Source organism: Neomonachus schauinslandi, chromosome 9 (assembly GCF_002201575.2).
Source record: "Neomonachus schauinslandi chromosome 9, ASM220157v2, whole genome shotgun sequence".
NCBI lineage: Eukaryota > Metazoa > Chordata > Mammalia > Carnivora > Phocidae > Neomonachus > Neomonachus schauinslandi.
In genome coordinates, this window is record NC_058411.1 from 98,057,410 (window position 1) to 98,080,728 (window position 23,319).

Sequence of the window (23,319 nt, forward strand, 5' to 3'; positions counted from 1 at the left end):
ACTTCCAACGCTTCCATGAAAACTTTTATACCTATCCTGCTCTCCTGAATCCTGGTCTTTTAACTCCTTCCTGTTCTTTCCAGTCCCTTTTTTGGTGCTCTACCTCTTGTCCCTTCTTGTGTCCTTGACCTTGCTTTAACAGTTACCTTCTCAGCATCTTTGCTTGTTCCATTCCCTTAGTGTGCATGTGTACATTTGTGTTAAGTCTTGTATGCTTAAGTGGATCTTCTATACCTTAAACTCCTTTCTTTAACTTGCTTCTGACTCCTGTCAAAGCAAATGTGTTAAAAAATCTGGCAGTAATCTTCTTGTCATCTCTGTTTTCTCCCAGGACTCTATTCTTATCCTTTCTCACTGGCCCATCTCATAACTGCTTATGTTTTCAGCTACCACCAGTATGCCAGTGACCTTCCATTTGTGTTTCCAGAGCCCTCTCTTTGTTTTAAATTTTCATATCCAGCTGCCTGTTGGACATCTCCTCTGGAACATTCTGCGGTCACCTCAAACTCAACATGCCCCAGGCAGCTCATCATCTATCTGACTTTTCTATGTGCTCCTTGCTTTATCCATGCATAATATCTTATATATTCATTTATTTAAATATATATTGATTGCATACTATAAATCAGGCACTGTTCTAGGCAGTGGGAAGAAAACATAAATTTTCTGCCCTAACAGAACTAACGTTCTAGTGGATAATAATAGCTAACATCTGTTGAGCTCATAATATTGGTGTATGATTTACCTACATTAACTCTGATTTTTGTAATAACTTACAAGGCAGATTCTATTACTTTTCTTATTTTATAGGTGAAGTAACTTGCCCATGGTTATATGATAATGGAGCAAGTATTCAAACCTAGGAAGTCTGGCTTGGAGCCTATACTCTCTCCTCCTTTATGCCTGTACTCTTCCTTTATTTCTCATTCTTGACACTGTTGTCTTTGTGCTGCACAGTTCTTTGTATGGGGGGGCTACCCTGTGCGTTGTAGAATTTTTAGCAGCATTTTTGGCCTCTATCTACTAAATACCAGTAGCACCACTTCCTCTCCAGTTGTGACAACCAAAAGTATCCCCAGGTGTTGCCAGATATTCCCTGGGGCACAACATTGCCCTGTACTACATTAGAACCCAGTGCTTCTGTTCTAATGCTGGTTGATTTATATCTCAGATTTTGTCCATACTTGATGACAATGATTTCCTTGAGAACTAAAGATCAGGTTTTTCTCTTCTTAGCACTTAGCTCCATGCATGCCTCTTTTCCCTTGTGAGGTTAATTTATATTTAGCAACGGCTTATTGAACCACCTACATTATGCAGGCCTGTTTCTAGTTGCCAGAGATAAAACAACAGAGGCAGACAACACCATAAGTTATTTTAAAGGCCAAGACCTCCGGGGTGCCTGGGTGGCTTAGTTGGTTAAGCATCCGACTCTTGATATCAGCTCAGGTCTTGATCTCAGGGTCATGAGTTCAAGTTCCCCATTGGGCTCCAGGCTGGGCATGGAGCCTACTTTAAGGGAAAAGAAAAAAAAAAAGGCCAGGACTTTCGTTTTCACCATTGTCTTTTCCAATGCCTTTTGTAGATCCTTTACCATACCATTATTATGTGTAAGACTTGCCAAATGAATGAATAGATGCATGAATACATCTCAGTAATCCTGCTAGAAGTACAAGGAAAGTACTTTAACCAGCTTTATGTCACTGGGCCATGGAATTAATTTCTCTGGTGCAGGTTTGTTATTGTCTCATTTTTAGTGGACACTCTGTGGGCTAATTCAAATAAAAAGGAAGTGTTTTATTTGCTTGCTCAGATCTTTGTATTTCACTTCTAATTTATGGCAGTTTTCCTTGGTCATTAACTCTGGAACAAGAGGAGATTCAGTTGCCTTTACTTTGGGTTGCTAACCTGTTTAAGGAACAAAGAGGTTCTGCACTCTAGGAAAATAGATGATTAATTTAATTGGAAGCCAAAACTGTACCCTAAGAAGTAGAACTATAAGGTCAGTCTTCTTTTTGAGGCCACATTGTTAGTGATACGACCTTTTAAATATGTGTTCAGCTGTTAATATAATAATGCTTCCTCTTCTCTCACTCTGATTTTTGTATTAGAAATATTTGAAGACAAAGAAGGCAAGTTCTTTCTGAACAAATAAGTATGATATCTGTCACTTTATTCACAGCCTTATTAGTCCACAGATCTTTTGCTCTGATTACACACTCCTACATTTTATTTTAATTGTCATTTTTTATTTTTTTAAGATTTTATTTATTTGAGACAGAGCGAGTGCATAAGCGGCGGTGCGAGGGAAGGGCAAAGGGAGAAGGAGAAGCAGACTCCCCGCTAAGCAGGGAGCCTGATGTGGGACTTGATCTCACAAGACCTGAGCGCTAGGCAGACACTTAACCGACTGAGCCACCCAGGCGTCCCCCCCCCTACATTTTAGAGTTACACATAATCCTCAAATAGCTGGATTTGTAAAACTAAAGCATCTGAATTGGAAGTCTGCCCACTGAATGGATTTAGTGTTCCAGAGGTTTTTGATCATTTTTAATGAACACAGTAAATGATGCTCATTTGTGCAACACTTTGTTATGGGAGCTGAGGTAAAACCCTGAAAATGTTGCCAGAAGTAAAGCTACTATAATAATTATTGCTACAAATATTACAGCATATGGAAAATAATTAATGTTTGATTCAGCATAGCAAAGATAGGCTGTTGATCATAGTCTCTTCCTGATAAGCTACTTGTAACTTTGTCCAGGTTATTTAAGAAAATTGGAATGCAAATGAATGAAAGTGACGTAATTATAGAACTGACTTTGGATCTGCTATAATTTATGTTTTAAAGGTAAACATGTTGGGGTGCCTGGGTGGCTCAGTCTGTTAAGTGTCCAACTCTTGATTTCAGCTGAGGTCATGATCTCAGAGTTGTGCGTTAGGCTCCACGCTCAGTGAGGAGTCTCCTGGAGATTCTCTCTCCCCCTCCCTCTGCGCACCCCCTCCTCAAATAAACAAATCTTAAAAAAAAGAGGGAGCTTAAAAAAAATAAAAGTGAACACCTTGTCAATTTTTTTTGTTGTTGTTGTTACAAGTTACTTATAATATTTAACCTCTCAGCTGGTGCTAACAAGGTAGTATTAATTCCAGGAGGCAATTAGAGATTAGTAAAAATTAGTAATTTTTTTCCATCCATGTTCACAGATTCCTGAATTCTAGTTCCAAGGTTAAGAACCTTTACAAAAGAGTATAAGAAATTAGCCCAAATAGGGCAGACTAGGAGCTTGGGGGGAAAAAAAAACAATGTAAAGAGATTTAGAATGGAGATACTGCCTAACAGGGTTTAGATCACAGACCTTGCCCAGAAGAGAATCAGGAAAGACAGGATAGAACATGTATTGGAGGGCAGGCCCAGGGAAATTACAGGGAGGTTTGCTGCAATCAGATACATCAACCAGAACCTGAAGCACCTCACCCAGATTCATTTATGTGAGCCTGTAAATTCCTTTAATATTTTAGCCAGTTTGGGTTGGATTTTTGTATTATTTGTGAATAACTAGAATATTCATAATCAATACACTAGCCCAGAAGAGATTGGTTAGGTTCTGTGACCCAAATAGGAGCAAGGTATCCCTGGTCTTGGTTACTCTAGAAATAGGGCCAGAATAGTGATACTGGAGTTGCTTGCTCCAACTGACTGGGCCATTTAAACATCATAGTAGGGGTGCCTGACTGGCCCAGTTGGAGGTGAGTTCGAGCCCCACGTTGGGTGTAGATACTACTTAAATAAATAAAACTTAAAAAAAAATTTACAAAAAGACACCATCGTGGTAAGTAAGAGCCTCCTGAGGAATTTAGGCTTTCAGAAAAATCCCAGTGAAGATCACTGCCCAAAATTATGTGACATGCATGTTAAGAATGTGGTGCTATCACATTCTTACTTACAGAGATTTGAATTTATTAAACAATTCTTTATTATTTATACACAGTCCTGTTTTTTACACAGTGATATTTGATCATTTGATTGTTCTGTGCATTTTTGTTTGTTTCAAGATGACTCAAGGAGAACTGCATCTAGTGCTGTAACAGAAACTGGCCCTCCTGCAATGCCAAGATTACCTTCCTGCTGTCCGCAGCACTCACCATGTGGAGGGTCGTCACAGAATCACCACGCATTAGGACATCCACACACAAGCTGCTTTCAGCAGCATGGCCACCATTTTCAGCATCATCACCACCACCATCATACTCCCCACCCGCCTGTCCCAGTTTCTCCCTCCTTTAGTGATCCTACTTGCCCTGTGGAAAGACCTCCACAAGTACAAGCACCGTGTGGAGCCAACAGTAGTTCTGGTACCAGCTATCTTGACCAGGTATGTGGAATTTGATGAGGTTTTCTTTTTTCCTTTTTCTTAATTTTTAAAAATTGTGCTTGTTTCAGGAGGAAAAAGAAAAACAACGCTAATGCTGAATTTTATATACTAAATAAATCATTCTTGTTGCCCTTGGAAAAGTGGCCCAATTTAGTGGTCTGCGATTTTTTTTTTTTTTTTAATTCTTAGGATTTTCTGATGGTCTAAGTTATTACAACTAACTGAGAAGACCTGGGACATAGAAAATTAGAAGTGATACCGTTTTTTTAATTCTGAAATGGTTTTTGGTGTTTTTAGTTAAATACAGGTGAATCTGATCTTTGGAATTTTACTCCACAGTGTTGAAATTGCAGTGTCAACCTGATTCATGAGAAACTGGGAAATTTTCTTAGTTTTTTACCCTCTACATTTTACTCTGGAGCTCCCTGTATCTCCACTTATCTAGAAACAAACTGCCTTCTCGGATGCAAACCAGTGACATAGTTTCTCAGGAGCAGATGAGGTTTTTAGTTCATTGGGAATTGAAGTTATCAGTAACAAAATTATAATTAAGTAATTTAGTTGATATTATTGATGAGTGCTTGAAATGTCAAATAATATTAAATTAGTATTGGTGATCACGTGGAGTAAATGAAAGTCATGTATTACATGCTATTTTAACTTTTGCTGTATCATCTCTAAAATTGTGATATAACCTGGGTAGGTACATACTTTGAAAAACAAAAATTAATGTCAAGGTAAAACTATAACTGACATACTAGAAAACAGTCAAAAAGAAAATTCAGAGCAACTGCTTTTCTATGTCCCCTGATATTTCCTGAAGTACTGGCTTCATCTTTTTAAATTTTGATGGTTATCTCTTCTGGATCTGACAGATTAAAAATAATTAAGAAAGAGGGATGTTCCCTTAAAACCAAACAAAAGACAAGCTGCTGTTCTCAAGAGTAAATTTGAAAGAGTTTAGTAGGAAATATGATCAAATAGATGTTAGACTGTGTTTTGGTTCTCCTCACAGTTGTATTAACATCTACTGATTATCTAAACCTGTTCTGCCTCTTGGGTATGAGGAAGCATCAAGAAAAACTTTCTAGTGGACTGAATGTAAGGCCCTGCTTAGAAGCAAAATTTTCTTTCCCTAAAAATATGACCTGAAAGGGAGGGTTTAGAAGTATCGTAGGAAAATGGTGAAGAAGTGGATCTGCTGACTTTTCCCACATTCTTGAATAAGAGCTACCAAAATGTGGGGTTTTTGTTTACAGAATATTATTGTTGCACTAATTAATAAAGTAAGGTTTGAGAGATCAAGTGTGTATGCAACATTTTCTTTTAACCTGAGTGAGTTAATTATAGGTAGAATCTCTTACTGTTTTGTTCACTGTAAACAAATGTAACCTTTTCACTTATCTCTAAGTAGATGTATTTGTTTTTTTTTTTTTTTAAGATTTTATTTATTTGAGAGAGAGAGAGAGCATATGAGAGGGGGGAGGGTCAGAGGGAGAAGCAGACTCCCTGCTGAGCAGGGAGCCTGATGCTGGACTTGATCCTGGGACTCCAGGATCATGACCTGAGCTGAAGGCAGTCGCTTAACCAACTGAGCCACCAGGCGCCCTAAGTAGATGTATTTGGACTGCACACAAAACTTGAGGAACATCAACAGGATCAGGCAGTCAGTGGTGATAATGGGTATGAAGGAGAACAGAGAGTGAAGTTTTAACAATATAAACAGTTTGAGACTCATATAGACATTGGAGGACTCTGAAATCAGCCACATGCTCATGAGATAATGTCAGCTAGTCTCCGGTTGAGACCTGTATGGGCACAGCAGGAAGTTGAGGAGTGGGAGAAGCAAACTGATCTGAGGATTTGTGATTGTGTATGTGTTGTGATTAGTGTCACATTGTGGGTAGGCAGAAAACGGGTGGGGAGGATTCGGCCTGATAACAGAGAAGGTGCAGTAGTCACTTGATACTCTGTAGCCCTTACTACTCCTTTGGATGTAGCTTTCTCTTTTGAGAGAATAGTTCAGTTAGCATTATGCATTACTTACGATCTTTGTAAAGTAATACTTGTAAATGGAAAGGTTATGAGGCAAAGCTAGCTCATGCTTCATCTTGAATAATCAATCACACACCCTTTGTATTTCTTTTTTTTTTTTAATACTGTCTTTTTAAGATTTTATTTATTTATTTGACAGAGATATAGCGAGATACAGCAGGGGGGTGGGAGAGGGAGAAGCAGGCTTCCCACTGAGCAGGGAGCCCAATTCAGGGCTTGATCCCACGATGCTGGGATCATGTGACCCAAGCCGAAGGCAGACACTTAAAGACTGAGCCACCCAGGCGCCCCAGTACTTGCCATTTCTGTACTGATCTTGCTTACCCTCTCTTTTCCTTCTAGAGTTAAGAATTGAGTGAACTGTTGGAATTGTGAAGAGGCTTCTCTTTCTTGGTTTTTCTCCCTTCTCTTTTTATTCTTTACTTTTAACTTTAGCCCCAGTTTCTTCTAGGAGGACACGCACCCTACTTTACTCACTCTCTGGGAGTGTTCTTAATCACTGACTGGAGAAAAAGATAGGAAGTTTGCTCATCTTCATAGTATGTTGATAATCCAGTCCATTTGCCAAGTCTTAGCCTAAATAGGAAAATAGGAAGGGGATACAAATTCACAGTCTTACAATATTGTTCTTAAACCTTATTACCCAGATTGAGGGACATACATTGTATTTGTCAACTCGAAGAGGCCAGACATTTGCTTAATGGATTGTAGATACATGATCTAGAAGAAGAAAGAAGTTCTTCTTTTTCACCTTCCCACAGCTTCTCCTGCACCACCATCCTCCTTTCCTTTTAGCATTCAGAGTTCCTTTTGTTTCTCTTACCCCTCGAACCTGGAGTCCATTGGAAGTATGGAGACCACAGTGGTTCCTCCAAGGACTGCTGGGTGACCTGGGCCTCTAATAATGCATTTCCCTAGCTTCTTCATCTTCAGCTTCTCAGCTTTTAGTATGGAACAATTCTTGCATATAAATTCATATATAGCATCAAATTATTATTTTATTTTTTAATTCTTATTTTCTTTAATCACATGTTTAAAATTATAGCTATACCGAACACTAAGCCAAAGACTTTAAGCAAAGTATTTAAATCACTTAAGAATACAAATAAGCAGTTCTGTTTTTGTAATCTGCTCTGGAATAGTTTGTGATGGAGTGCAATGTTTCACTTAGGACTTTTTAAAATGCTTATGGGGAATAAACTTAATTACTGATGAGTAGACATGGAATCTAGACTCTGGTTCATTTTCCAACGGAGTAAATGCACCTTCCCTAAAATCATATTTCTAATTTTTTTTTGTAAATGAAAAGGTTATGAGGCAAAGCTAGCTCATGCTTCATCTTGAATAATCCCACACCCTTTGCTATCTTGGATAATGTCTGTATTATTAGAGTTTCAGTTGAATGCTTGCTATATACAGTTTAGAAACAGGACAGAAAGTTTTTACCTAGAATACTAATCTTTTCAGTGGTTTGTATGTTTTCCAAAGGAGTCCTAAATTAATAAAATTTGGGGGTAAAGAAGAATATGGAACTATAATTTGAAAGTTTCTAAGATCTAGATAATGAAAGAGAAATAGACCTTGAAATAATATATAAATTAACTTTTTGTTCATCTTGTAGCAGGATCTTATGCTTGATTTTTAAAAACTGATTATAGATTTTAAATACATAATCACTACAATTCTTTTAATCCAAGATACACATTGTATTTTTTTGGTGCTGAATAGGTCTTCATACTAAAAATTTTACCACTTTGAAATTTTAATTTAGAGATTATATTTTTCTAGATTGCAGTTGGAGTACTTTTATAATACAACATGAAACAGTGTTTTGACCAAACTTTAGAAAGATTTATAGTTCCTCTTTATACAGCAGGCATTGCCAGTAGACCTGAGCAACAATGGTATCAGAAGTCATGGAAGTGGTGGTTTTCACGGAGCATCTGCATTTGACCCCTGCTGCCCTGTTTCTTCTTCCCGAGCTGCAATCTTTGGCCATCAGGCTGCTGCTGCCGCCCCGAGTCAGCCATTATCAATAGATGGTTATGGATCAAGCATGGTTGCGCAGCCCCAGCCCCCTCCACAAGCCTCACTGTCATCATGTCGACATTATATGCCACCTCCTTGTAAGTATAAATTTAACAGGCAGAGAACTTAGAGGCATTGTACATTCCTCCATGAAATAACCTTTCAACAGTCCTAATTCATACATTTTTAGTATTTCCTTGGCCTAAGAGTGGGGTGTATTTTTTCCATTTTGTCCTCTCTTCACCCCACATTCCCAAAACAATCTTCTAAGGTAGAAAAGACATGTTGTTTAAAAAGGTCAGGGAAATAAAAAGTATTATATTTTGTCTCTTTTACATTTTAATATATGAAATTGAACTACATTGAATGGCACCTTAGATTCCTATAAAAGGAAACCTTAAGGGATTGAGATTTATCCTTTAGGAGTAACTTTTAGGAAGCAATATCAAGAATTTTTTTTTTTTTATTGGCAAGAACATGTAAAATAGAGAAGGAAGGGAGATGGTCTATGGGAATGCAGAATGCCACCTTTCTACAGTGGTTAGCAATCTATTTTGTTTAGAATATACAGTGAATTATAACGATGGCTGAACTTTTCACCACACACACAAAAAATCATAACTGTATGAGGTAGTGGATGTGTTAATGAACCTGATTGTAGTAATCATTTCACAAAGTATATGTATTTCAAATCATCATCTTGTACACTTCAAATATATGTAATTGTATTTGTTAATTATACCTCAGTAAAAACTGAAAAAATGCTGAAGAGTTAAACTTAAATAAATTGATTCATTCAGAAATAAAACTTAAAAATTTTGTAATATTTGTCAATATTAATTCTTGTATAATGATTATAGTATAGAAAACTTTGAATTGAAACTGGAAAAAATACTCTGAATTTGAGGAAGGATAGTTAACAATGGTAAAACATAGTGACTTCTTTTTTTATGACCAAGGACTGAGTTTTCTTGGAGTAAAGCCTTGATTTGAAAATACAACATTTAGAAAATCACTTAAAAATTTTGTCTCAGAGTTTATATTGAGCTTAATGAAAGCTTCTTTAAATACATGCTAGCAAGGTGTCCTTTGAAAATATGGCTGAATGAGTTCATGGTTACCTAACTTTCACCCCTGCTGAATCAGAAGTGATTAAAATTGAAGGAAACTCTTCTGTCATGAAAGTAGAGAATGGCCATACCTCCATATCAGATTCCAAGAAGGTCTTCCAATTACAATGAAATTGGGACTGAAATCCAAGGAGGAGACAAACATATTTTTAAACCTCAAACAGATGCATGTCTCTTAGAGTAAGGGAGATGTGTATTCCTCAGAGGGGACTTTTCAACAGCCACTTTGAAACATAAAGAATGAAGAAATGGGGGAAGCCATTTTTATTAAGGCTGGTTCTTGGCAAATATGTCCCTTCATCATCTTAATGTAGCACAGGAAAAAAGGCATGGGACAGGAAGAGAGAAGAGCACCATGAAAGGAATATCTTTGCAGTCTTGCCCAGAAGAACTTACAAGTTCCTTTCTTCTCTATAGTGCTCTATAACCAGTAATCATAAAGGAAAGCAAGATTTATGTATTTATAAAAGTATAAATTTGACTTCTACATTTGACTTCACAAAAGCAGAAAACCTGCATATGGTAAAATAAAATTAACAAAAGACAATTTGGAAAAGTGTTTATACCTTATTATGACAAACCTTCCGTGTATACAAAGAATACTTATAAACCAGTGAGAAAAAGGTGAACAATAGCCTAAGAATATGAATAGGTAGTTCTGGGAAGAACTATGAGTGGTTAATAAATACAAGATTTTTCTTAGATTGGCATTTAATAAATTTAGTAAGTAGGGGTAATCAGGCACTCCTGTATACTGTTCACGGAAACATTAATTATGGTAACCTTTTGGGAAGGGTATTTTGTCACCTGGTATCTGAGTTTAAATGATTTTCTCAGACTAAGAATTCCTTATAGAATTTATGCCGCAGAAGCCGTCCATGAGTAATGCATGTGTGCGCGCACTCATATGCATGTAAATATGAAAGAGTGAGCACAAGAGGCTTCATACACACAGGTGTTCAGTGCAGCATTTGGGTTGTTTCCCATTTTTATCAGTGGTGATTTCTTTAATAAATTTTGGTACATTTCTATAATAGAATGCTGTGAAGCTGTGAATGAAGTAAAACTATATATATTGACATGAGAAGATACCTAAGATTATTTAAAGAAGAAAGCAAGTTGCAAAGCAGAATTGAGCAGACTCAAGCCTTAATAAAGTATTCATAAAAATTAAATGTGTACTAATATGTTTGTAAAAGACAAAAGGAATGTATAACAGCAATATATGCTCAACTGCGTGGTGTCCGTATTTTTTTTTTAACAGATGCTTCTTTGACAAGACCACTTCATCATCAAACCTCTGCCTGTCCCCATTCTCATGGAAACCCTCCTCCTCAGACTCAGCCTCCACCTCAAGTGGATTATGTTATTCCTCATCCTGTACATGCTTTCCATTCTCAGATATCTTCTCATGCAACATCTCACCCCGTGGCACCCCCACCCCCAACTCATTTAGCCAGTACAGCTGCACCAATCCCTCAGCATCTTCCTCCCACACACCAGCCAATTTCACACCATATTCCAGCCACGGCACCTCCAGCACAGAGACTGCATCCTCATGAAGTGATGCAGAGAATGGAAGTTCAAAGAAGGAGGATGATGCAGCATCCAACGTATGTTTTATGTTTTTTTTTAAAGATGATCACTTTGTGTTCCTTTTCCTTCTATTTCTGTGGGTTTTTTAAAACTAAAAATCTTGAGAAGTGATGTAACTATACTAAGTCCTCAGTTCACTAGGGAATTCTTTACTAACTGGAATCTTCCTTTGTCTTGTCCTGAGTTGTAGGTGCTTACAAAACAAGTTTAGATCAGGTTATTTAAAGAAATCAAACCGTTTTCAGGATATGACCCAGGGTCATTTATTTTTGTAAACCAGTCTCTTGTTCATCAGTTTCTTCAGTATCCCATAGTAGAGATTAATGTTAAAATTGATGATCCTGAGGAACAACATGTAAAGTTGTCAAAGATTTAATATAGGTTACCAGCCAGAGAGAAGAAGAATACCAGTAGAATTTTCAATAACTGACATTGAAAAAAGTCTTCCTCACTTAGTTTATTTATAAACATAAATATTAAAATATACTCTCCAAACATAATGAAAAGAGTATAATTGAACTTTTTGAAAATTCAGGATATGATTTTCCTAATTCATGGTAGCAAACTCTGTTGGTCTAATTTTGCTTGTGTATAGAGTTTTATAGGTAAACAGCTACACTTGTTCATTTCTGTATTGTCTGTGTCTTCTTTCACACCACAAAGACTAAATTGAGTAGTTGCAGTAGAGATCATACTGCCGAAAGAGCCAACAATATTTACCATTTAGCCCTTTCCAGAATGTGTTTGCAAAACTCTTTGTTTGCAAAACTCTTGATCTAATTAATGATCTAGCACATGGGTAACTACTTCCTTTAATTATGTAAGGTTATTCCCAGAATCTCTGGCTATTACTGGCATTCTAATATAGTAACTCCTTATATAGAAAGTTGGCAATTTAAAATTCATATCTTCCAGTATCTAGAAAATTACTTGTTTTAAATCATTAAGCTTAAACATGCAAAATCTGTAAATAAATGAGAAACTGATAGAAACTAGGGATTAGACTATAAAAATGAATCCCTGGAATAGTTTTGTTTTTTTAAGTGCCATTTGTTTAGAACTTTATGACTATTTATATTTATAAATTTGGCTGACTTTAGACTAAAAAGAGAAAATATAATAATCTGGGATGCAGAATAAAGAATGTGAATGGAGCTAATATCCGTTTCCCAGATATGTTAACATGTACTTGCATGTGTTTGAAAAAAATGCACAAGGTTAAAAGTGTTTTCTCTTAAAATAAGTTTTATCCATTAAAATGAATGAATGTCATTACAATATAGAAGCAAAGCAAAATAAAATAGTTTCCATTTTCTTCCCTTATATGTTTATATAAAATAACTTATTTGTGCCTAGCATTTGCTGAGGTGTTTGATTTTTAAAGTTTTATTCCCATCTATTTCCCATTATTCTCTTTAAAATAGCTGCTATAAAGAAGGTATACAAGATAATGTTAAAATTGCCTTTTTCCTTGGATGATATTTGAATTTGGAGGCATTGTAATAAGCACTGAGATTTGTGGGGTTATGGTTTCTTGATTTGTTTATTAATCATTACATAATTTTATATTTTTATAATTTATTATAGAAGTAATTTTATTACTAATTTATAGATGTTTATAATATTAATACTAGATTGTTTTTTCTACATTAAGAAATAACCAATTATTCAATTATTTCCAGTGGTCTTTTTGTGTTCTGTGTTTCCAGGCGGGCACATGAACGGCCCCCACCCCATCCACATAGGATGCACCCAAATTATGGTCATGGGCATCATATTCATGTGCCTCAGACTATGTCCTCACATCCTCGACAGGCTCCTGAGAGATCTGCCTGGTCAGTATCTTGTTTATTTCAAAGTTAGCTCAGCAGTCTGTGGTAGAAATGTCAGAACAGGTGCTTTGTAGTGGGATGCCATGCAGAAGGGTGATGAGAAACTGAATTCCAGCTTATCTGTGAGGCACTGTCTCTGGGCAAGTTACAGAAACCTGAAGTGGGAAGAGGAACTTGAGTTCTGGGGCAGAGAACCATGTCAAACAGAAGTAGAGCTTTTTGTTTTTCAGGGATATCTGCCATCAAAGTTAAGTTCCTAAATGGATCTTTCACAACTTCCTTATCCACTCCCCCACCTTTGTACTCAATTTGCTTTACCACTCCTAACCCCTGTTTATTGACAAGGGAAATCGAGCCTGTGTCCTAGGCATGTGGTCTTTTTTAGAGAAATGGAAGCGTTTGCATTAATTTTTCTTTCTGAATCCATTGTCTGTAGGTAGAGATTGAGACCTTGATCCACAATGACATTATGAGGCAAAACATAAAATGAGAATAAGTAAATGAAAATTTGGCATTTACCAATTTTACTCTTTCTAAAAGTTTTGTTTACCCTTACTTTATAAGGTATAGAAGTGTTCTTCTAATTATCTTGATGCCAACAACCCACAGACACTATCCAACAAACAAAAGCCCTGGGAGCATCTGTAACATTCATATAAACCAGAAAACGAAACTATTTTGTATGATCCTCAAGTAGAATCAGACTTTTAGATTGGAAGGAACCTTAAGGGTCATTAATCATACTTCCTTCCTTTGTAGGATGTGAAACTGAGTACAGATGCTTTGCTTCTCATGGTCACAAAATTGAATTTTTGAGTTTTAATTGCTGAAATGAATTTGAAATTATTAATTAAATATTTGGGGCTAAATTATCTTTTTCTCAGCTGTGTCAATTAAGAAACTTTATATTACTTTTAAAAATGTAAATATACTCCCCCATTTCTGTTGATAATAAAGACACTGTAAGGATGGCTAAAAGGTAGTGTTCTCATCCTTTGTCAGGGAACTGGGAATTGAAGCTGGAGTGACTGCAGCTACTTACACGCCTGGAGCACTGCATCCTCACTTGGCCCATTACCATGCACCACCACGACTTCATCACTTACAATTGGGAGCTCTTCCTTTAATGGTAAAATAGAAAAATTTCAAAATTCTGACATAGTCTCCTAAAAGTATTCTTCCTTTTCTAAATTAAATATTTTATTGGAAAATTTTTAAATGTTATTAGTTGTTATGGGTGTTTTAATGGAATTTGAGAATTATTATTATTAGATTGAAATTGTGCTATAAAAAGATACGAGATATATTAAAGTGTATATTTGTATTTGCATTGTGAAATGTACTCTTCTTAATGTAAATAATGATAGTTTTTTCTTTTATACCAAGATGACAATCTTGATCCACTGTGACTAGAACATGTGCTTTATTTTGTCAAAGTTACTAACAGGTCTGTTCTGTTGCATTCATCCTTTATTTTTTGATCTGCAGGACTATACTGATTCTCTGTCTTATTTGAACAGATTCAGATCTTGTTGATACCAATTTGAATTCTAAAGAACAAGTTCAGCAAAAATATATTGATTCACTATTCATAATACCTACTAGTTATAAAAGTGGTACGGAGTAAGGAAGTTTTTTCATCTTGTGGGGGTAAAGACCTTGCAGGAACGGTTTCCAAGATGCTTTATTAATATCTGTGACTTAGGCTTTGGAATTGAGAATGGTACTCTTAAACAGTGTTTATAGCATGTAAGGAGCTGTCAAACAGCAAAAGCACAAGGAACTCCAAGTAAGTTATTTGTAGGTCTTAGGGATGGGGGTTACTCAGCAATAAGATATAAAGCTGCCCTCCCAAGAAACCGGGACTCAGGAACAAAGGAGATGGAGGGAAGGTTACAGGGCAAGTGCAGGTTTAAATAATTTGAGGGGCAGGAGTTCCTTTCTTATTTTTTATTTTCCTTAGAGATGTGTAGGAGGTTAGGTTATCTGCTGAGAGCTTGGCAGTATTGATTTTGATTGTAAGGAAAGTTGTAGATATTTGAATAATAGGCTATTTGAAGGTTAAAGTTATTGCTTATTTTAAATTCTTTTCTACATACAAATTGTCTTTTAAAGCTATAAACTTGTTAGAAGTATGTTGTGGAAGTATTCAGTGGAAGCTGACTAAAAAATAATGTTGGAGATTTATTTATAATGATGGAAGAATGGTGCTCTATCCCAGAATCTCCCTTTCCTAATACAGTCTACTGTTGTTATATACGGCAGTTACATTTTATAAAGTTGTGCAAACACTGAGTAAGTAAATATAGAGCCATTATTCTTTTTTTTTTGTTTTTTAAAGATTTTACTGAGAGAGAGAGCATAAGAGGGGGGAGGGTCAGAGGGAGTAGCAGACTCCCTGCTGAGCAGGGAGCCCGATGCGCAGGACTCAATCCTAGGACGCCAGGATCATGACCTGAGCCAAAGGCAGTTGCTTAACCAACTGAGCCACCCAGGTGTCCTAGAGCCATTATTCTTGCAGTAAATATAGGGTTAGGTTACTGCAAACCTCTGGTCACCATGTTTATCTGGTCACAACAGCCAGTCAGTACATAACCTTGTTTTGATGTCTGTTTCATTTTAAAGATACCTTATTTGATATGTTACGTATTACTGAGTCCCAAACATTGAGCTCATGGCCAACAAAACTCATGCCTGAATGAAGCTTATCTACACACATTTTATCCATAAGGCATATCAGAGCCTTCTAGCACTTAGGAACGCTATCCCCCAGCACTTGAGTTTGGTGGCCACTTTAAAAACAAAGTCACCAGTAAAAAGCACAAAAAATGGAAACCTAGATAGATGGCACTTAAATAGATCACAAAAAAGACCCTTGTTTATAGTGTAAGAGCTGAAGCAAGAAGGCAGAGCCGTGTTCTACATGTCAGGCAACTCAGATTTTTTTTCTCCTGTGTATGTGCCCATGAGTGATTGAGAAAAGCACAGGTATTGATTTTGGAGTTACAAATAATTTTTATTAAGTAGGCAAATTCATGAATAATGAAGATTGAGTATGCCTAACACAAAATTAGAAAACACTATTAAAACTTTCACCAACAGGGGCGCCTGGGTGGCTCAGTCGTTAAGCATCTGCCTTCGGCTCAGGTCATGATCCCAGGGTCCTGGGATCGAGTCCCACATCGGGCTCCTTGCTCGGCGGGGAGCCTGCTTCTCCCTCTGCCGCTCCCTGCCACTCTGCCTACTTGTGATTCCTCTCTCTCTCTCTCTCTCTGTGTCAAATAAAAAAATAAAATCTTTAAAAAAAAAAAAAAAAAAAAAACAAACTTTCACCAACAGAACGAAACATAAAAAGGAGCCAGAGTACCTTTGGCTATTAGGAAGTTAGAGGAAGGGAAATAAGTTTTGTAGGAAAGTTCTGTGCATTTTTATTTCATAATATCGTTTAATAAAGTTCTCTGAAAGTGACAAAATCTTATGAAAATTTTACTCTTTATATGTTTAGACTGCCAAGAGCATCAGTATTAACTTTGGGTATTTTCTATTTAGGATTCTTTATGCAAAATAAATCAAGTAGAAGAAACCTGTTACCTCATGGAACAGCAATTCTTTTTTTTTTTTTGCTTGTATTTTAATAGTTATTCTGTGAGATTATATTTGAAGAGAAACCTAACCCTTTTACAGAGTGCTTACTTGGAGACTTAGTGAAGTTGAATTTTGTGAGTAGCTGAATGGAGTGTCTCAGTTATTTATGTGTTAAAACTCAAGCCTACTCTTACTTGATTTAGCCTGTGTCTTCTATTAAAATAGGTTCCTGACATGGCAGGCTATCCTCATATTCGTTACATTTCATCAGGATTGGATGGAACATCATTCAGAGGTCCTTTCAGGGGCAATTTTGAGGTGTGTAATACAATTAATGAAGATATTTGCCACAGTATCTTTAATGTAGAGAGAGAATATATGTATTATTAGTATTCACAGTTGAGTAGGATTGCTGCACTGGCTGGGGATCAGAAGGCAGCACAATGTCTGAATTTTTGATACTGCTTTTGGGGGTTATCACAGAAAGGTTTATAGGCAATATTAATCTTAGTATCAAAGTTATCCACGTATTTTAAGATGAGTAAATGAAAACATCTAATATAAAAGAATAAAGAAATTTATTAAATATAAATATCAGATAAAGAACTATACTATTAAATGTAGGGGGAAATCTCAATTGCTTTTGACTAAGCTTATTTTTAGAGAAACATTACTGGACAAAAGAAACTTAAGTAATTCAGTTCATAGCTAACTATCTTTTTTGAATTTTCAGGAAGACCAAATCATTTGAACATGATTTGAAGTTTTGTTTCTTCATGTCAGTTTGGAAGTTGGAGTCAGAGGGACTTTGAACTATCCTTTGATTTGTTTCCCTATTTTACTTAATGATTTCATCTTCTCCATGCATACATACTAACTGACTTTTATAGTACCATGTAGTAATATGGTGTCCTAATCTGTAAGGATAACTTTGCCATACTACTACATTGGCTGAGGAAAGAATTACAAACATTTGCCTTATCATATATGGCTTTGTATTTACATTGAGGTTTATAAATATGTAACTTTATTGCTTTTACAATATTAACAGTGCTGTTCAAGAAATAATCATGCTGGCTTTTGATACTAATTATCTTTACCTTCAGGAACTGATTCATTTGGAAGAAAGATTAGGAAATGTGAATCGTGGTGCATCCCAGGGGACAATTGAAAGATGTACATATCCACATAAATACAAAAAGGTAAGAATTTATCCTATGAAATGTCTATGTTATTGTTGAAGTGCATAAAATTGAATATTATGGACCTTTTTTGAGATTGTGGAGTCTAGCAACTACATTATTTATTACTAAAACAACACATACATAGTTTTGTTTTGTTCTTTTAATAATTGAAGGTCTAAAAAAACATACCTGAAGTTTCTTACCCTGCCGACCCCAGTCTTCCTTCCGAGAAGAAAAATCATAGTTAAGGCTTTTGTAGGTAATCTTCCAGATATTTTTATGAATTTACAGTAACGTGCATTACTATGCATTTTTTCTTTCCCTTTCAAAAGTAACACAAAGGGGATGATATGCACACAATTTTGCACATTTTCTTTTCCTCTTCTTTCCGCACTCACAGGTCACCTATATTCATTTTAATAGCATATACAAAATTTCATCATATGGCATACCATAATTTAACTAGCAGTTTATTTGGACATTTAATTGATCTACATTTCTTATATTCTACGCTTAATTCCTTATGTTGTATTATAGTATATCTAGAAGTTAAGGAGCAGACATGTTAAAAGTTTCTTCAACAAACAACAATGTCCTCTGCTACACAGAGGATAATAAAAGTATGAAAATTATTGTTCTTTGTATTTTTTATCTGTTTTCTAAGAGTAGCCACTAAATTTAAATCCTTTCAACTATCTAAGTTAAAGACTATAATTAGCATTAATTTATTTGGGTGTTATTTGAAATAGTCATTAGTAAAGTAAAGTTCATGTAGCTGTACTCATGCCGGGACAAAAATAGAGTTTATATCATGTATCATTCCTAATTGTGGATTAAAAATAATAGACACTAATGAATTAAAACTAATGAATTTCTATGACATTTGGTTTTGCTTTTGATGCTATTTAAGGGTCTTAAAAGAACAGTTGGTGGTAGTCACTTAATTCATCCATGAAATTCATGACATCTGTACCTGGGAAATAAGTTGTGGGTGTGAATGTGTGGTTTTGTTTTGTTTTTGTTTTTCAAATAAACACAGACTTTACTCAGTTGTTCAATAATGTCATCTCTACTAATAAGGTAACAACTGATTGGTTCTCACAGAGGAAACTGCACTGCAAACAAGATGGGGAAGAAGGGACTGAGGAAGACACAGAGGAAAAATGTACTATCTGTTTGTCTATTTTAGAGGAAGGTGAAGATGTGAGGTAACTAGACATTAATTATCTAAAATCTGTTGTCAAAACTATACAAGAGATTTTATTTGAAAATAGACTACAAACCAAATAAAGATTACTCCTGGCATACCCTGTTACCAATATCTGACATGCAGAATTGCCTTTTTACAGTGAGTGAAAGAATAGAAAGATGAGTCTTTGTATTACCAACAAAGGGGTTGGTAATGGGGAAATATACTGCCCATGTTAGAGGCACACCAAGATTTGGCCAGGGAAATTTTATGATCAAATTGTCTTCTATAAATCTTGCAGAAAGAATATGGAGGCTTCAGAGCCTAAGATAGTTACATTAATGTATTCTTCAAAGCTTAAAGAGGGCAATCCTCCTTAGCTCCATGCAGTTTATCTTATAGCATCTTTTATAAAATAGTTTTGTCCTAAAATTTCCTCTCAACTTATATATAGGACTCTTCTTGCAACTTTGTGATTTAGAAATGTTACTATGCTCACCCACTGTTAATTTTAGGCATTTTCTTTTTTTTCTCTCTCTTTCTTTTTTTCTTTCGAGAGTGAGTGAGTGAGGGGAGGGGCACAGGGAGAGGGAGAGAGAGAATCTCAAGCAGGCTCCACACCCAGCAAGGAGCCCAACATAGGGCTCATTACCACTGAGCCTGAGATCATGACCTGAGCTGAAATCAAGAGTCAGTCAGATGCTTAACCTACTGAGCTACCCAGGCGCCCCAGGCATTTTCTTTTTATAATCTCTTAAGTAATTGTTTTGTTTTTATTCTGTTTTTTTCTAATGTAACATAATCCCATATGAAACAAGTTCTATAGCATATATAACAACCACATGATGATTTTGTAGCCCTAACATGTAAGGATAACTTTTTCATATTTCTTCAATTGGCTGAGAGAGAGAAAAATTATGCACAGTTGGCTACCGTACCACATACAAGGCAATTTCAAACACATTTTAAGATTTTATTTATTTGAGAGAGAGGAGAGAGAGAGAGTGTGAGCACACGAGCGGGGGAGAGAGGGAGAGGGAGAAACAGACTCCCCACTGATCAGGGAGCCCGATGCGGGACTCGATACCAGGACCCTGGGATCATAACCTGAGCTGAAGGCAGACGCTTAACCAACTGAGCCACCTAGGAGCCCCTAAGGTTATTTCAGAACACTGTATTTCCAAAGAAGGTTTATAAATATGGAAGGTAATTGTTTTTACAGCATTGACAGTCTTGTTCACACGGTAATTGGAACACCTCTTTTTAGCTACTAGTTTTACAAAATATTAGAAGTCTGACAACGTATGACAATTCTTAACAGTGGATGGAAGTAGAAATGGACACTTAAATCAGTAACTTTTATCTTACTGTTCATTTAGATTTAATATTATCCTGTATTGCCTGGAAGCATTATTTCTCAATTTCTAATTGATAGCCCAGGGTAGTATAGTGAAGTAAACATCTTCTTTTAACCTTCTTTTATTTTTTCCATTTATTTTTTATTGAGATATAGTTAACATATAACATTGTATTTATTTCATTGTATTACAACATGGTTTGATAATACAAATACATTCCAAAACGGATTGACCTACCTTTAAAAGAGTAGCATGGTATTAAGTGGATATAACAATATTATTGAAAACAATATTAACCTTTAATCAGTCAAGTACTCAAGTTTAATGTATAAAGATCCTCTAGATAAAAAAAATATTGCATATTAAGACATTCTTAATTAGTATGATATTTACTGTAACATGAGTACTAATGTTTTTGAGAGAGAATTAAATGAAATATATTTTTAAATGCTGAATAAATGCAATGATTTGATATTAAAAATATATTTGCAGTATTATATAACAGAACATACTGCCAGCCTCATTAGAAACCAGACTGGGATAATTGCCAGTGTAATTGTCATTCTTAAAATTCCTAAGATTTTATGTAATTTGGTTCCATAGCTGTGACAGTTAATTATCATGGTCATTTATACATTATATTGCCCAAAGTAGTAATTTAATATAGGTGTAACTTGTTAGAGAATTGGGTATGTGGTTTTTTTGTTTGTTTTGTTTATAGAGAAGGGAAAGAGCTAGTAACTTCAAAACACTGCTGAATTATTACATGTTATCATTTATTTAAAAGTAAATGCCACGTGCAATTGTCATGAAATTCACTTTTGCAATTTTTGCTTTTTGTTTTGTTTGCCCATAATAGGCGCCTTCCCTGTATGCACCTTTTCCACCAAGTGTGTGTTGACCAGTGGTTGATTACCAATAAGAAGTGCCCCATATGCAGAGTGGACATTGAGGCCCAGCTGCCAAGTGAAAGTTGACACCATGTTTCAGAACTCTTGCCCTCCCTCTCATTCCCATCCTCCTGGTACTGCAGTCAACCAAAGATGGCGTGACTTACCTGCGCAGATTTGGAAGCCTTGAACTTAGAGTGCGGCTCTGCTATATGGTACAACTAATGCTAGACCTACAGTTTATGTATACAGTTGAGTTTGATGTATTTATAAAAGCTTTTTTTTCTAGATTTGACATTTTTCCTGTATCATTTTACTGTATTTTTGCATGGTTCCTTGTATTGCATTTCTTTGCACATATTATGGGCTTGTGACCCTAAACTTGCAGGCAAGATTAGCTGCTTTAGTAAGTAGAATTTTGTGGTCTTTTTGTTTTTTACATAGTACCAGGTCTTGAGAATTATGAATTTTTTTATCCATTACTAACCTTTAATTTAATCAATCATGTACTTTAGTTTAATGTATAAAGATCCTCTAGAAAATGATAATATTGTGTATTAAGACATTCCTTAATTAGGACAAAATGGCTGCTGTATATTTACAATATGGAGTTCTGAGTTAAATACCATCCTTAATACTGGGAACAGAATACAAACCATATTCAATCAGATGCAGGTGGTATTCACATCACCAGAGTGATCAATAGAAATTTTCTTGGTGTATCCTTTTACTTTCAGCACAATGCAGATAGAGTTGAATATTGATATCATACATTTAGACTGCTGTTCTGATTGTATTTATCTTTTTCCTACATCATTTAGAACTTTTATTTCCCTGAGTCAGTTTTTGCTGCTGTGAAACAGCTCTGATGAACACTAAATATTAATTTCAATTAGCTGGATTGTACATACTTGCAGATTTAACAAAATTTTAGGGAAATTGAAGAAGACATGTAGAATTTTGTTCAGTCTTCTGCTAAGCACGTATAGTAAGGATATCTGCTTAACACTGATTTTGTAATAAACACATTCAGTCAGGATTTAGAATTGCAGTCATTGGCAGGTATCTCTGCATTCATAGAACTTCTCAAGGTCCCAGGATCACTTTTAGGGGATTTTATTAGTTTAAAGATAAATAAAGTCAGCTGAATCTACATGTCTCTTGTTTTATTTCTCTTTAAACTTGAAAACAGTAAATCTGCACATACTGTGAGGCACAAATTATACTGTCAACCTACTGTTGCTCTGGTTTTAGACTCCCACTTCATACATTACCAAGAGTCGATCACTGATTTAAAATTTTTAATTTCTATAGTTAAGATTTACTGCATAATATAGAATATAAAGTTAAGTTAACGTACTAACATTTCTCCTTTGGAGAAAGTTTTAATCCACTTCAGGATGCATATTATCAAGATACTTTCATATACAGGATAGCCTAATTTTATTTGTCTAAATATGCTTAACATGCCCCAGATTGCAAATGCATCAGTCAGTAACGTCACTGTCTGTATGTGGAAGACATGTTCCCATGGATCATATGTGAAGATGTCAATAAGCTTGCATTAAGCCACCTGCTTTGTAAGTGGATTGATTAATAAATAACTTATATTTCTATTGTCTTTGTGTTTCATAATTAGTTTTATAAAACAGTTTCTATCAAACATCTTGGAATTCAAAAATAGTGATCTCACTCAAGTTGACATTTGCAGAATTTTCATATTCATTCAGTTATGGCTACTTGCTTTTTTTTTTTGTATTAGTAAATGTAACACTGTAGTAATTGTCAATATCAACATGCTTCTACATAGTTATGTGTAGAGATGGAGGATGGACTATGGTTAAGAAATTTGATGTAAAATAACATTTTTTAAAAAGAATACATGATGATTAGGCTGCAGTTGTAGAAGGGCAGAGGAGGGAGACAAAGAGTGACCATGGCCCATGCCTGCCATCTTACTGGGGAAAGGAGCAAGTAGCCTGTCTTCAAGTAGCCTGTGATGGGTGTAGGACTTTTGCACTGGAAAAGCCAGGGTCCCTGTCAAGGGTGGAAGTATATATGGGGAGAATTCTATACAATGGAGTCCTCTTGATGTTCCT

At 35.7% G+C, this 23,319-nt stretch overlaps 1 protein-coding gene across 4 annotated transcripts in view; it reads left to right on the plus strand.

Moving 5' to 3' along the window:
• Nucleotides 1–22,976, plus strand: part of RNF111 (ring finger protein 111) — an 86,113-nt gene extending 63,137 nt beyond the window's left edge. The window contains exons 6-14 of one of the 4 annotated variants that reach the window (XM_044917813.1): nucleotides 4,054–4,373; nucleotides 8,302–8,554; nucleotides 10,851–11,199; nucleotides 12,892–13,017; nucleotides 14,017–14,143; nucleotides 16,825–16,917; nucleotides 17,706–17,801; nucleotides 18,864–18,991; nucleotides 21,190–22,976. In XM_044917813.1, the coding sequence (XP_044773748.1) occupies nucleotides 4,054–4,373; nucleotides 8,302–8,554; nucleotides 10,851–11,199; nucleotides 12,892–13,017; nucleotides 14,017–14,143; nucleotides 16,825–16,917; nucleotides 17,706–17,801; nucleotides 18,864–18,991; nucleotides 21,190–21,307 (1,610 nt within the window). In that variant the 3' untranslated portion in view covers nucleotides 21,308–22,976. Of the gene's footprint in view, nucleotides 1–4,053; nucleotides 4,374–8,301; nucleotides 8,555–10,850; nucleotides 11,200–12,864; nucleotides 13,018–14,016; nucleotides 14,144–16,824; nucleotides 16,918–17,705; nucleotides 17,802–18,863; nucleotides 18,992–21,189 lie in introns of all 4 variants that reach the window. The other 3 variants (XM_044917812.1, XM_021693857.2, XM_021693854.2) reach the window with 3 other exon arrangements.
• Nucleotides 22,977–23,319: the final 343 nt, after the last annotated feature.